Raw genomic sequence first — 14528 nt, forward strand, 5'->3', positions numbered from 1 at the left:
TGATGTCAGATTGGTTTGGCTTACCACAAATCCCCTCTAGTTGAGGTAGGCAATGCGCGACAGGCTTGCAGTCACTACTGCAGAAGAAGTGGAGGGAGTGTGACTGCTCTGGAATTTCCTTTCTGATGGGCTGTCAGTTTACCTGCTAACCTGCATGTTTTATACTAACCAAATGGAGCTGCACTTGATTTGATACGCTCAAGCTCTATTGCGACGTCTCCGCGCGCGCAGGGCCGTATCATAACGTTTTTGTCGCTTGCGAAATGGGGACCGTGCTATCTGTATCCCCTATAGTAACTAAAGGGACCATTCTGGAAGATGAAGGAGACGAAGCCAATGGAAAAATCGAGAAAAGCCTTAAAAAGCAGTCAATGGTCGTGTCCATGCTCACATTTAAGCGGCTAGTGACTTCATCGGGTAAGAAAAAAAGTGCCAAGAAAGTAAATCCGAATCTTCCTCTGCTGCCAGAGAGCAGCGACGGCCAGGTCGAGCATCTGAACCAGGAGAACTTCAGGAAATCGCAACAATCGACCAACACCGAGCGGAAAACGAAAAATGGACCTCTCGCGGTGCCCATTCCCACGGTTCCGCTTCATCTGGCTCAGGATAAGGACCAGCTCACTTCAGCGAAGCAACTGGTGTCGGTTCAGAAGCAGCCCAGCAGCCGGTCGCTCCTCTCGCCAAGGCGCGTGATCGTCCAGGCCTCCACCGGGGAGCTGCTCCGATGCCTAGGTGAATTCGTGTGCAAACGGTGCTGCAAAGTCAAGGAAATAACCTCAAGTGAGGTCATCCTTTGGTTCCGCAACGTGGACAGGACTCTGCTGCTGCAGGGCTGGCAGGACCACGGGTTCATCACGCCTGCTAACCTCGTGTTCGTCTATCTGCTCGTTAGGGAAACTGTAACCAATGATGTTGACAATCCACGTGAGCTCCACGGGACCTTTCTGACCTGCCTCTATCTGGCGTATTCCTACATCGGAAACGAGATCTCGTACCCTCTCAAGCCCTTCATGGTCGACACCAACGCGGACGTGTTCTGGGAACGTTCGTTAGATGTCATCGATAAACTGAGCGGTAAAATGCTGCAGATTAACATGGATCCGCACTTTTTCACAGAGGTTTTCCAAGACTTAAAAAACGAAGGAGATAAGAAGGATGGAAGCGAACTGGACCGCTAAATGTGATCAAAATCTGAGCAGATATCAATTACTACTGATTTACTGGATGTAATTGTAATCTGCTCTGCTTGAGTGACTGTTGCGTTGCACCACGAGACGATTTATCAATATTTATGACAGTGTTTTGCTGGTTTTGTTTTAACAACAGTATTAAATAGCCCCGGTGTAGTGATTTATACTAGCCAACATGGCTTCACCGATGCTAAATGCATGTCGTATAGATTTGTATCTGTTGATGTGATTCACATTCTTACATAAAAAGGGAAAGTACAAACGTTTATTCTAAATAATTGCCAGTCTCAGCTGTCATTACTGTGTTATCTAGGTCACTATCCTCCTGAGACCCAAAGAAAAGTTTTATTTTTTATGCAATGCATTATTACATAAATGTTTGGTGTATAACAAACACAATATTCATATTTTTAGCTCTACAATTGATGTTATTATTGGCCACATCATTAAAGATTGGACGTTGCTACAGTAGGCTATATATATTACAGTGGACAAGACTGGCTGGGTCTCAGGAGGATAAAGCTTCATTTGAAGAGATGTGAATGGAACTATCCAAGGTGCTGACCTGAATTATATGTGCTCATGTTGCTGTATTGACTGACGCCTGTCTCCAGCCATTCTGGATGTGAAACTTGAAAGCGTTTTCTCTTCACTGAGATGTTCTATGTGCCAATCCATGTGTGATCATAGGAAAATGCGTTTTTTATTCACAATGGTTTGAGGAAAAATGGGCAGATCTTGCTTAGAGATTATTTTATATTTTGACATTGCTTGAATGAAATAAATCCCAGTCTGACTGGTTTTGTTGATCAATAATGCATGCATCGAGCTTATTAATGCACTGACCACGTGCCATTTGACTAAATATTCAAAGCTATATCACGACCAATTCGTACATATTTTACGAGGTGGCTAATTTTTACGACCTCATTAGTAAGAATTCATATAATTTGTCTAAACCTCAGTGATGGGCAGGTTTAGGGGCGGGGTTAGGGGGTCATTACGAATTCATACGAATTTAGCAACTCGTTAGGTACGCTTTAACAAAAAACGTACAAATTACCCATGTCGTAAAATACGTATTGCCATATATAAGCTCATTTGGCTTCCATTTAACCTTTGTCTCTAACTTTGGGGCATCTCTCCACCATCTCTAAAACTCGAAAACTCTAAAATTTGTAATTACTTTTCGTGAAAACTAACAGGCTACAATATCTATTTATTTTTCTAAGTAGCCTAGCGCCTATGCTTTACGTGTTGATTATTTTAGCATTTTTAATCTTTTCCCTTTTGATTCCTAATGAAAGTTTTAGAAAAATGAAAGGGGAGGGGGGTTTGTATTAATTATTAGTCTACAATTAATTTACAGATGGATATAAATCGTGTTTATGTCTTCACTCCAGACTATTTCTTTATTTTTTGTGGGACGTTTTGTTCATCAGCCAATCCCGTTCATCTGAAAGCAAGAATGAGCGAGTCTCGCGGAATTGTGAATAAAACGCTGGACATGAATGATCTTGGAGTTTCATTGGCCGGAATTTGCTGCAGTCTGTGAGAGCGGCTTCTCTGGGTCAGCGGAATACATGTGAACCGGGGCTTCGTCTCTTCAGTCGGTCTCTATAGTAACCGCAGGATCGCTCGTTCACAGCGCTGCAGAACCTCACGAGCTTTGTCTTTGAGCAGCGCGTGGCCACATGCACACTATAAATACGTCACGAAGGCTATGACTTCAAGTAGTTTTCGAGTGGGAAATTAGCTCGCCATTAACACATGTCCCAGTTTTGAAGCTTCTATTTTTAAAGCTTCTGTTGTAAGCAACACCTCAAGCTTCCATATTTTTGCAGCTCATATGCCTTTAAAGGATTTGTCCACTTTCAAATAAAATAATTGATTTTATAATGCTAATTTACTGATAATTTACTCACCCCCATGTCATCCAAGATGTTCATGTCTTTCTTTCTTCGGTCGAAAAGAAATTTTGAGGAAAACTATCGAGGATTATTCTCCTTATAGTGGACTTCAGTGGCCTCCAAACGGTTGAAGGTCAAAATTACAGTTTCAGTGCAGCTTCAAAGGGCTTTAAACGATACCAGACGATGAATAAGGGTCTTATCTAGCGAAACGAAAAAATAATGCAACTGTATATGCTTTATAAACACAAATGATCACCTTGTACGTGCTTCCGCTTTCCGTGTTCTTCAAAAAGCTTACACGTGGACTAATCCTTTAAGTATAGGTCTATATTTAAAGGGTTAGTTCACCCAAAAATGAAAATTCTGTAATTAATTACTTAACTTAAAGTTAATTTACACTTTCAAACGCCCAGAAAGCTACTAAAGACATATTTAAAACAGTTCATGTGACTACAGTGGTCATAATGTTAGGAAGCAATGAGAATACTTTTTGTACGCCAAAAAAAAAAAAAAAAACGACTTTATTCAACAATATCTAGTGATGGGCGATTTCAAAACACTGTTTCATGAAGCTTTGAAGCTTTATGAATCTTTTGTTTCGAATCAGTGGTTCAGAGCGTGTACTTCCAAAGTCACGTTTGATTTCAGTAAACAAGGCTTAGTTACCTCATAAGTGTTTCGAAATTTCAATGGTTCATGTGACTTTGGCAGTTACACGCTCTGAACCACTGATTCGAAACAAAAGATTTGTAAAGCTTTGAAGCTTCATGAAGCAGTGTTTTGAAATCGTCTATCACTAGATATTGTTGAATAAAGTTGTTAGTTTGTTCTCGTCACTTCATAACATTAAGGTTGAACCACTAGGCATTTGAAAGTGTAATTTAACTTGCTGTAAATGGAGGCCTCACTGAGCCATCGGATTTGATCAAAAATATCTTAATTTGTGTTCTGAAGATGAATGAAGGTCTTACTGGTGTGGAATGACATGAGGGTGAGTAATTCATTTTTGGGTGAACTAACCCTTTAATGGTACATCTATACCCATCCATTCATCCAATTCGGTGTTTGTCACACTTTGCTTTAAAATAACACTTATTGCAGTCATATGAATTTCAGTTAATTTTAGTTGTGCTTCTTTCAATTTAATTAAATGCTAATTCAAATTTAGGAATTCTCCATTCAATTCTGAATGGAAAGTGAATGGAAAAAATCAAGTGATACATTTATAATATTCCAAAACACTGGACACTAATATGTTCTGTCTGGTGTATGTATGTTTCTTATTAGTTGCACCTACTGGATCCTTAGTAAACAAGTGTTTACCTCAAGAGACCAAAACCAAAGTGCCAAGCAAAGGATGATTAGTTCTTTTTTTGTACTTGTTAAAATGGTTCCTTAATCTGTCAGGAGGCTTTCCTCACCGTCAGTTTGACCCTATGACACTGTGCCCTGGCTATATATACTGTATAAGAGATCTTACCTAAGGTTTTCCACTAACCAATCCCAGATTAGTGGAAATGGGTTATAGCAGGTTGAAAATCAAAGTGTCAGTGGTAATACTCTGTTGACAGGTCAGTGAATAGACATCTTTCCCATGAGCACGTCAAGAAAAACCAAAGGAAGCTCTCATCTTCAAGCAAGCAAACGGCTTAGAAATCTTAAAGTTATACTTTTTTGCAAAGAATATATTTCTTTTGTTTTAAGGAAAGTTCACCTAACATTTAAAAATGCAAAACTTTTCTCACCCTCATGTAATCAATGATTGTCTTTCTTGTGTAGAACACAAAAGGAGCAGTTAAGAATGTTCATGCTGCTCTTCATCATACAATAAAAGCATATAGTGACCAGTGACTGTCAAGCTCCAAATAGAATAAAGAAACTGTATATACAGTGAGTACGGAAAGTATTCAGACCCCCTTACATTTTTCACTCTTTGTTATATTGCAGCCATTTGCTAAAATCATTTAAGTTCTTTTTTTTTTTCTCATTAATGTACACATAGCACCCCATATTGACAGAAAAACACAGAATTGTTGACATTTTTGCAGATTTATTAAAAAAGAAAAACTGAAATATCACATGGTCCTAAGTATTCAGACCCTCAGTATTGTTCAGTATTTAGTAGAAGCACCCTTTTGATCTAATACAGCCATGAGTCGTTTTGGGAAAGATGCAACAAGTTTTTCACACCTGGATTTGGGGATCCTCTGCCATTCCTCCTTGCAGATCCTATCCAGTTCTGTCAGGTTGGATGGTAAATGTTGGTGGACAGCAATTTTTAGGTCTCTCCAGAGATGCTCAAATGGGTTTAAGTCAGGGCTCTGGCTGGGCCATTCAAGAACAGTCACAGAGTTGTTGTGAAGCCACTCCTTCATTATTTTAGCTGTGTGCTTAGGGTCAATGTCTTGTTGGAAGGTAAACCTTCGGCCCAGTCTGAGGTCCTGAGCACTCTGGAGAAGGTTTTCGTCCAGGATATCCCTGTACTTGGCCGCATTCATCTTTCCCTCGATTGTAACCAGTCGTCCTGTCCCTGCAGCTGAAAAACACCCCCACAGCATGATGCTGCCACCACCATGCTTCACTGTTGGGACTGTATTGGACAGGTGATGAGCAGTGCCTGGTTTTCTCCACACATACCGCTTAGAATTAAGGCCAAAAAGTTCTATCTTGGTCTTATCAGACCAGAGAATCTTATTTCTCACCATCTTGACAAACTCCATGCGGGCTGGTGGAGGGCTGCAGTAATGGTTGACTTTCTACAACTTTCTCCCATCTCCCGACTGCATCTCTGGAGCTCAGCCACAGTGATCTTTTGGTTCTTCTTTACCTCTCTCACCAAGGCTCTTCTCCCCCAATAGCTCAGTTTGGCCGGACGACCAGCTCTAGGAAGGGTTCTGGTTGTCCCAAACATCTTCCATTTAAGGATTATGGAGGCCACTGTGCTCTTAGGAACCTTAAGTGCAGCAGGAATATTTTTGTAACCTTGGCCAGATCTGTGCCTTGCCACAATTCTGTCTCTGAGCTCTTCAGGCAGTTCCTTTGACCTCATGATTCTCATTTGCTCTGACATGCACTGTGAGCTGTAAGGTCTTATATTAGCAGGTGTGTGGCTTTCCTAATCAAGTCCAATCAGTATAATCAAACACAGCTGGACTCAAATGAAGGTGCAGAACCATCTCAAGGATGATCAGAAGAAATGGACAGCACCTGAGTTAAATATATGAGTGTCACAGCAAAGGGTCTGAATACTTAGGAACATGTGATGTTTCAGTTTTTCTTTTTTAATAAATCTGCAAAAATGTCAACAATTCTGTGTTTTTCTGTCAATATGGGGTGCTGTGTGTACATTAATGAGGAAAAAAATGAACTTAAATTATTTTAGCAAATGGCTGCAATATAACAAACTCTGAATACTTTACGTACCCACTGTATAATTCAGACAGATATGGAATGACAAGAAGGTGAATAACAGAAATCTATAGTAAAACAATTTTGACAATATAGAATGTTGAAAACATGATATTATTTGTCTGAACATTTAGTTTAAGTAGGCTACCTCGTGTACAATAATGAGCCATAGGTGATTTCACTTTTTTCAGTCTCTCTGGGGGAGAGTGATACGGAGGATGTTGACTATATATAGAGTCAGAGTGGGTGTTACGTGACTGACTTGAATGGATGATACATTCAGTGCCACCCACTGGCTAGGAGTTAGTCACTAGATCACACTGGCAGATTCAAAGCCGTACTGCTCATTAAGCTTTCTCTAGGGGCCACCAGCCAACACTCCTCTCCTGTCACAGAGCTTTGTGTTTACCAGAAAGACTGCCTCACAATGACTTCAGCAGCCATTTAGGGGGCTAATAGGCCTTAACAAACTTGAATTAGACTGATCGCTCTTTACTTCCTTCAATGATAGCAATTGTTCTTGAAAGACCGTGACAGCAAAGATTTTTTGAGGTTGACACCATGCTTGTAAACACAAGTTACTATATAAGAAACTAAAGTATTGGATATTTTTAAGTGCCTTGGTGATTGAGTTTACAAGGAAGGGAAAATAAGTGAAGAAGAAGTGTTTTTAAATGCTTGTTTAGAGATTGGAAATGTTCTCCTCCCACCTGTGTGTTATGCAAAAGCTGCTGCACTGGAATAAGCACAGATAATGTCCAGATTAACTCTTGTACATTCACCTACTCAGTGACACCCTGCAGGTCAAAAGAGCTTATTATAAAAGTGACTTAGCTCAGAGAGTACAGAGGAGACCTATGGAAGGCAGACCTTTTATAGTATAGATATTATATTATCTCTTGAATAAAAAAGATTACTAATAATAACAACAACAATTGTGTATTTAGTTACTAGCCTACTTTAATTGGGTGTAACAATTATATCTTTAGGGTTACATATAAACATTAAAAATCATAGGTCACAAAAAGTTAAAACCATATAAAAACATATGCTATGTAGTACCTTCATGTTTCATAAGTGTTTCATAATTGTTGTACGGTTTCAGTTTAGCATAGACATTTAGTGTATCTACTATTGGAGCAGATTATGTGTTGTTAAATAAGCTGAATCCTTCTCTGGGCAATAATGATGGAAATTACTAGCTACAGATATAGCTTTGGTTGAAAGGAAACTTGCACAAACCCTTTCTCTAAACAAGAATCTGTTGGCCAGACTAGAGCCTATTTAAAATAAGACCAGTGTGTCAGTGCAAACTAATCTTGCTATAAATGGCGGTGCCCAGTAGAGCTGCTATTGACATGCAGATCACACTGATGGGACTTATGGTTCTCCTCACAATATACAGCAATGCTGGAGAAATTCCTCATCATGACATCAATAAGCAACTAGCCAATTAAACAAGAAAGTCATTTGTCACAAAGTACTGAAATGCATTGCCATGTGGTATATATCTTAGTTAGTCTCGATACATTACAGAAAAAAAAGTTTTGGATTTCTTTCTTACTTTCCCAGTTTATATCTTGTGGTATTTTGATTTAAGAAGCTGAAAGAATGCACTGTGGCTCTGTCTCTCACAGTAGTAGATATGGTGGAATATAGCTACATGGCGCCCTCTTGTGTTCTGATTGCGTATTGTGGAAAGAAGTGTTCGCGCTCGTTTGTTGTCATGGTGGAGGCTTTACACTAGCTAAATTCCACTTGTTTTTATGCACATTTTGGGACACCGCATAAATAATAATAATAATAATAATAATAATAATAAAAAACTCTGGATGGAAACGCCAAGATGCGCATAAATTCTAGAAATGCACATAAAGGAAACGTATGCGCTCAACTGAGTTGGATAAGTTTTTATCCGAAAAGAAAACAAACTACGACAGAAACATATTTACTGAATAAATTGCTCGATGCGCATCAAACATGTGACTTTGCGATTGGACGGCATAACTGGACCAACCAGCGAAATCTCGTTGCCCAGCATCTGAAATGCTGTTTTGGTCATTCTGAAATGCCTGAGCAAAGTATGTCGTCTTAGTGGTTTAGTAGGCTACCTTCCAGAGTTGTCTTCGACTGTGTTCCTACAACACCAGACACCCGCCTCCGAAATCAAGACAACTTTATTGCGTTCCGCCGCGCGCTCTGAGGCGCAAAATTTAATATGTAGGGAATAGTTTACTGCAGCAACTTCCATTTTTCTTAGTCATATTTAGCGCCAGTTTTTTAGGAAGTGACGATTTTGTTCTCTTCAGGATGAAAATGTGCTTTATTCGCAAATGTTTTATGTGATATTCCAATTTTGTGAATAAGTAAAATTCTCAACTTTGGACAGAAACATAGCTGACTCGATTTATATAGGCTATATATATATATATATATATATATATATATATATATATATATATATATATATATATATATATATATATATATATATATATATATATATATATATAAAATTGATAATATTTTCCATTCTCTAAACTTAATTTTTTGTCAACGTCTATTATGCTGTTTCTAAGGCAATGGCTGACACCCACAGCTTAGCCCATTTTTATGTTTTGCTTGTGATGACATTTAGTCAAATATAGGCAATACGGCAAAACACTTCGCATTAATAGCCTATAAAATAATGATTTACTTTTTATATAAAGCTTGCTTAAAATTTTAATTGCTAAATTTTATTCTTTTGTGACCATAGCCTAAAATAAAACTGTGTTTAAAAAAAAAAGAAATACATAGGCTAATAACAATAATAAAAACAATATGATAACGCATTTCACCCTACGTCGTAAGCTTATAGCAAAGATTTCTACCCTTATACAAAATCATTTATAAGGAAATGTTGCATTTTAAAGAATTAATTAAAAAAAAAGTAGGCTACCCAAAATGAGGTTACTAATTTAGCCAGGTTAGAAACACACACAAAGAATAACCCTATAACAGATCAGACTTTTTAACAATTTTAATGTATTATCACAAACAAAATACATTATAACCAAATAATCAACAGAGCGAAAAGAAGGGAAACACACAGACTAGTGATCAGTCCTCTCGTGCTTAAGTGGACCCATATGAAAAAAATATATATAAGTAGCCTATTCTTTACGATTTAGGACATAAGATTTTGAAAAAAGTATGCCCAATGTTCAGACCTACACCGTGCATGAGTCTCTGTCGTGAATTATTTACGAAATATCAAAGCGCTTTATAAGTGTGAACTATATGCTCGATTACACAAGTGTAGTAGCGAACACGTTTTGCTTCTTACCATTTGTTCTCGTACCATATAGTCTTTTCGCCAACATTACGTTAATATTGTAAGACAAAACTGATTTTAACTGATTAACCCAGCTGATATTTGATGATGAATTAGCCGTGTTATTTGTTATCCATAAGATGGCGCTAAATTGATTTCTTATCTTAAAGTGATCAACATTAACAGTCCTCCAAAATAATGATCATTTCAATCGAGTGAGGATTTTAAGGCCAATTGTGAATTATTAGACGGTCTTTCTTGGGGTGTGATTGCAATGTTGGCTACTGAAATCAGTTAGTTGCGCTTTTTAATATTAACCTAGACGCGCACTTCTGATCCCAATTTTAAAAATCAGTTATAGTGATTATTGATATTGTTCAGGTTGTTTAAACTATTGATATTGTTAACGCAACTTAAATGTGAAGCAGAAACGGCACCGAAGGGTCCTGGCGGTTGCAGGTTGTGGCTGTGGTAGAGGGTGGGAGGAGATCCGGGCCAGTAGGAGAACCCCGACGGACCAACACCTGGAGCAACCAGATTGAGTTTGGAAATGCCTGAAAACTGGAGGGGAGCGAAGTTGCTCTGGAACTTATAAATAGCTTGTTCAGTTGAAGAGGGCTGGCACACTTGCGCCAGGCCGTTAAAGTCAAATTTGTACGCGTAGCGCTTTCCGTGCACCTTGGTCATGATGTTTTTGTCGTAGTAATAGCGCAGAGCTCGGCTCAGTTTGTCATAGTTCATGTTCGGTTTACTCTTGCGTTCCCCCCACCGTCTGGCCACCTCGTCCGGGTCTATCAGTTTAAACTCTCCATTGGTCCCCTCCCAGGCGATGCATGTCATATTGGCGCTGTCAGACAACAGCTCCAGGAGAAATTGCCATAGCTGGATTTGTCCGCTTCCTAAAATGGAAGGAAAGTAGGCTTACATGTAGCCTATTTACACTGTAAAATGATTTTCACGTTTTGTTATCACAACTTTTTTTTTTATTTTGTCAAATCAACTTGATTAATGTGGTTCAGATAACATTAAATTTGAGTTTCTGTTGATTAAACCAATCGCCTTCATTGTATTAACTCAAATTTTTAGTTTCAATGAACTCAAATTTTTAAGGCAACCAGGTAACTTACTTTAAGTTAAACCAACAATTCTTTTTTTACAGTGTAGGGAAAACAAGGAGACCGAACTTTTGTTATCAATATTCTGTGATGAGTGAGAATAAATAGAGGAAAGTTTTTTGATGTTACTTATCCAAATCACTCTTCTAAAGACAGTTGGCTATATTGTTATGGTTATATTTGATATTTAATTATATATTCCATTTGTTTTTTGGTTCTGCAGTCTTAAAATAAAGGTTCTATATTGGCATATGGTTCCATGAAGAACGTTTAAACATCCATGGAATCTTTCTTTTGGAGGTTCTTTGTAATAAGGTTTTTTTGGTTCTTTTGGGAGCACAAAATTGTTCTATGACAGCCTATTATATAGCCTACTAATTAGGTACGTTTTATTGTAGGGCTAATCATAAAATAAAGTAATAAATGATATCTAACAATTTTGCGTAATACACACAATAATATAATGTATTTTATGCAAGAACTCCTTTTTTGCGCAAAAGTTAGACAATTCGTCTGTCAACAATTCATCGCTTGCACTCACCTTTTTGCACTCCTGTGTTGATGGGGGTCCAAGAGGAGCTTTTGCTTTCCTTCAGAAGATTTTCTGTGGGATCTGGAAGAAAACGTTTAAAAAGACGTCTTACAATTAGAATTCATGTTCTAAATGTATTTTGAAAAATTTGGAATAACATGAGTGAGACGCATTAAACATAGCTATTTCCCCCCTGTTAGTGTATATTTGTAATCATTTTAGAAAAAAACACACGTAATGTCACCTATCTATAAATAACAATTCGCAATAAAAGAGGTTAAATAGTATGAGTATCGTCGTGTTTCAGCTCGCTGTATTTGCCCAGACTTCAGCGCTGAGGTCAGGAAACGCGTCCAGGAAAAAGGATATCCGATTTCCGACAAAAGAGGACATGCGTTCCAGATGGAGAAGTCAGAGACACCGGCGATGGTGCGCAGCATGCACCCGCAGACCCCTAGCATCGCCCTTTTCTTTTCAGTCGTTTCAGCAATTTTTCTCATTTTACGCACAAAAAGACTGTGTACCTGAGAGATACATGTTAAACATAAGGCTTCCTCCGCAGTTCTGTCGCATTGTGGTGGTGGTGGTGGACGTGAAAGGGTAGGCTTTCATTGGCGCAAAGATTTTTATTAAACTTTATCTCAAAACTGTGATCTGGAATAAATGTGAGACAGATTGAAGTTTCCAGGCAACTGTCACAAGCCCCATCTCTGAGACAATATTCAGACAGCAATTTCCTTCGCTGCATTGGTTTAATTAAAAGAGCAATTTACCTCTGTCATCCCTCCCCGTCTCCACAATAAAAAGGAACCGATAGAAATTCGGCCTTATCAATCCACCATCAAGGTTTAATAAAGTTTCTGCGTTAAGATCAGAGTTTCTATGGAGAATTGAAGTGTTTGACATGGAAACCGGTTCAGATCCTCTTTCTTTTCCGCCTTTTTACCTCTTTGCAAACAGAAAGGCCTGTTCCATGTTGGTTGAGAATATTTACCTTTTAACCATGCCTCAGTGCATAATGGTAAACAAGAACATTTTATCCCAAACGTATGTTGCTTTAATACGCAATAGATGGTATTGTAAACCCTGTGCCCTGCTTTATGAACGGTTCAGTTATACTGTTACATAATGCATTGGTGTTATTAAACAATTTTTTTTTTTTTTTTTATGAACATGACACAACATTCTGTTATTACTTTTAGAAGAGAAGAGGCTTCATATATAACATTTTAGAGGTTCAGAGGTTCTCATTATATAGGATCATTTTATTGATTACTTTTTTTTTTTAAATAATTATTTTAACATACTTTATCACTAAAAATGAGAAAGAAATAACCCATGCAAGAATTTTCTCCTTATAGTATAGAACCCTTTTGGCATAAAAGGTTCTTTAAAACTGAGTTAAGTACCATATGGTTCATATATATATATATATATATATATATATATATATATATATATATATATATATATATATATATATATATATGAGTATACATAGAGTACATAGAGTATATATATATATATATATATATATATATATATATATATATATATATATATATATATATATATATATATATATATATATATATGGAAAAAAATAAGAGACCACTCCAAGTTCAGAAATATATATATATATATATATATATATATATATATATATATATATATATGAGTATACATAGAGTATATATATATATATATATATATATATATATAGAGAGAGAGAGAGAGAGAGAGAGAGAGAGAGAGTACATAGAGTATATATATATATATATATATATATATATATATATATATATATATATATATATATATATATATATATATATTTAGAGTGGTTCTAGGGTTCTTGACTGGAACTTATCTTTTATTATGACACCTTGTGTTATTATATTAGTCCTTGAATTTCATACCTTTTTACATATACATTACATGTACAATACATTACAATACTATGATAAATGTAAATAAATTTAAATTATGTTGTACATATTGTAAGCTACGATGTTTGAGTGTTTAATTAACAAAGTAGATTAGGTTCACCATATATTTTATAATAGCCCCGAGCTCGTGGACCCATGAAGTGACAAAAAAACTGCAGACAAAGAAGGTAAATGCTTTATTTTCTTTCTTTCTTTTTGTGCCGAGCAAACATGTTAATGCAGTGACTGTACAGGGTGTGTATATTTTATTTCAAACTGAAAGGGGTAATAAATATTTGTTTAAAAGACTCATGCCATGAAATAGAGCAGGCAGTGCATGGTGTGTGATTATTACACTCTGCTTATTCTGTATATTGAACCTGAATTAACTGCACAAAAATAAAGAATCCCAGCATCAGCTTCAACTGTGAGAGCAGCATCGTTATTAACACAAACACACATTAACATCAGCTGTATAGGCTAGTCATCTTGTCGTTGTTTTTGTGCATCATTCTCACGCTCTTTGTCGTGTTGTCTCTGGCGTCCCAGACTTGCTTTAGCTGCCTGAGTCATTAGAGATCGCAGGCAACTTAAAACAAGCCTCGGATGCAAGGCAGTGCTTGAGTTTGTCCACTCGATATATTTCATGCTGGCTTGGACCTTCTGATGAATGCACCTAAATACAATAATGAAAAATGCGATATGCTTATCAAAGGAAAATATCTAGAAAATAATAATGCAAAGAGAAAGGATTAAATCTGGAATACATTTGAAGATAAGTTTGTGTTTCTAATAGGCTGATAGCTGTAACTGCACGATTCTGTACACTATGTATCTGAATCCGCAGATTCTCGTTTAATTAAAAAAGAAAAAAATAGCCTAAATGTTTTTTATTTGTTTGTTAAATGCTTGTACTTTAGATGTACAAACATATTGTTTTAGTTAAAATTATTATAATGAAATTTGACTGTAATGTAGCAGTAACAGTAAATTCGATAAGCAACATAAAATCAAATGTCCACGTTTCATTTAATGGCGTCACAACTCTCCCCGGTAGGGAGTAAGTTTTAACAGCTGCACTCTTTATATTTGACATTAATTTCAGGTCAGGCATCGGTAATAGATT

At 37.0% G+C, this 14528-nt stretch overlaps 2 protein-coding genes across 2 annotated transcripts; one reads left to right on the plus strand and one right to left on the minus strand.

Annotated features, from left to right (window-relative positions):
* The first annotated feature begins 263 nt into the window (after positions 1 to 263).
* Positions 264 to 1178, plus strand: cdk5r2b (cyclin dependent kinase 5, regulatory subunit 2b (p39)). Its single transcript, XM_067410442.1, has one exon. The coding sequence runs from the start codon at positions 264 to 266 to the stop codon at positions 1176 to 1178; it is 915 nt and encodes a 304-aa protein (XP_067266543.1).
* An 8465-nt stretch (positions 1179 to 9643) lies between these two features.
* On the minus strand, positions 9644 to 12091 carry fev (FEV transcription factor, ETS family member). Its single transcript, XM_067410330.1, has 3 exons — positions 11999 to 12091; positions 11484 to 11555; positions 9644 to 10726 (listed from the first exon to the last, which is right to left on the minus strand). Exons 1-3 carry the CDS (start codon positions 12084 to 12086, stop codon positions 10179 to 10181), a joined length of 708 nt encoding a protein of 235 aa, XP_067266431.1. The 5' UTR covers positions 12087 to 12091; the 3' UTR covers positions 9644 to 10178.
* Between the last annotated feature and the right edge of the window lie 2437 nt (positions 12092 to 14528).

Source organism: Chanodichthys erythropterus, chromosome 14 (assembly GCF_024489055.1).
Source record: "Chanodichthys erythropterus isolate Z2021 chromosome 14, ASM2448905v1, whole genome shotgun sequence".
NCBI lineage: Eukaryota > Metazoa > Chordata > Actinopteri > Cypriniformes > Xenocyprididae > Chanodichthys > Chanodichthys erythropterus.

Bases quoted from the DNA above. Each gene is read 5' to 3' on its own strand.
- cdk5r2b (XM_067410442.1), top strand. From the start codon at position 264: ATGGGGACCGTGCTATCTGTATCCCCTATAGTAACTAAAGGGACCATT.
- fev (XM_067410330.1), bottom strand. From the start codon at position 12,086: ATGAAAGCCTACCCTTTCACGTCCACCACCACCACCACAATGCGACAG. The intron at 11,556-11,998 runs GTACACAGTCTT...GTTTTCTTCCAG, and splicing joins GTTTAACATGTATCTCTCAG to ATCCCACAGAAAATCTTCTG. The intron at 10,727-11,483 runs GTGAGTGCAAGC...CTTCCATTTTAG, and splicing joins CAACACAGGAGTGCAAAAAG to GAAGCGGACAAATCCAGCTA.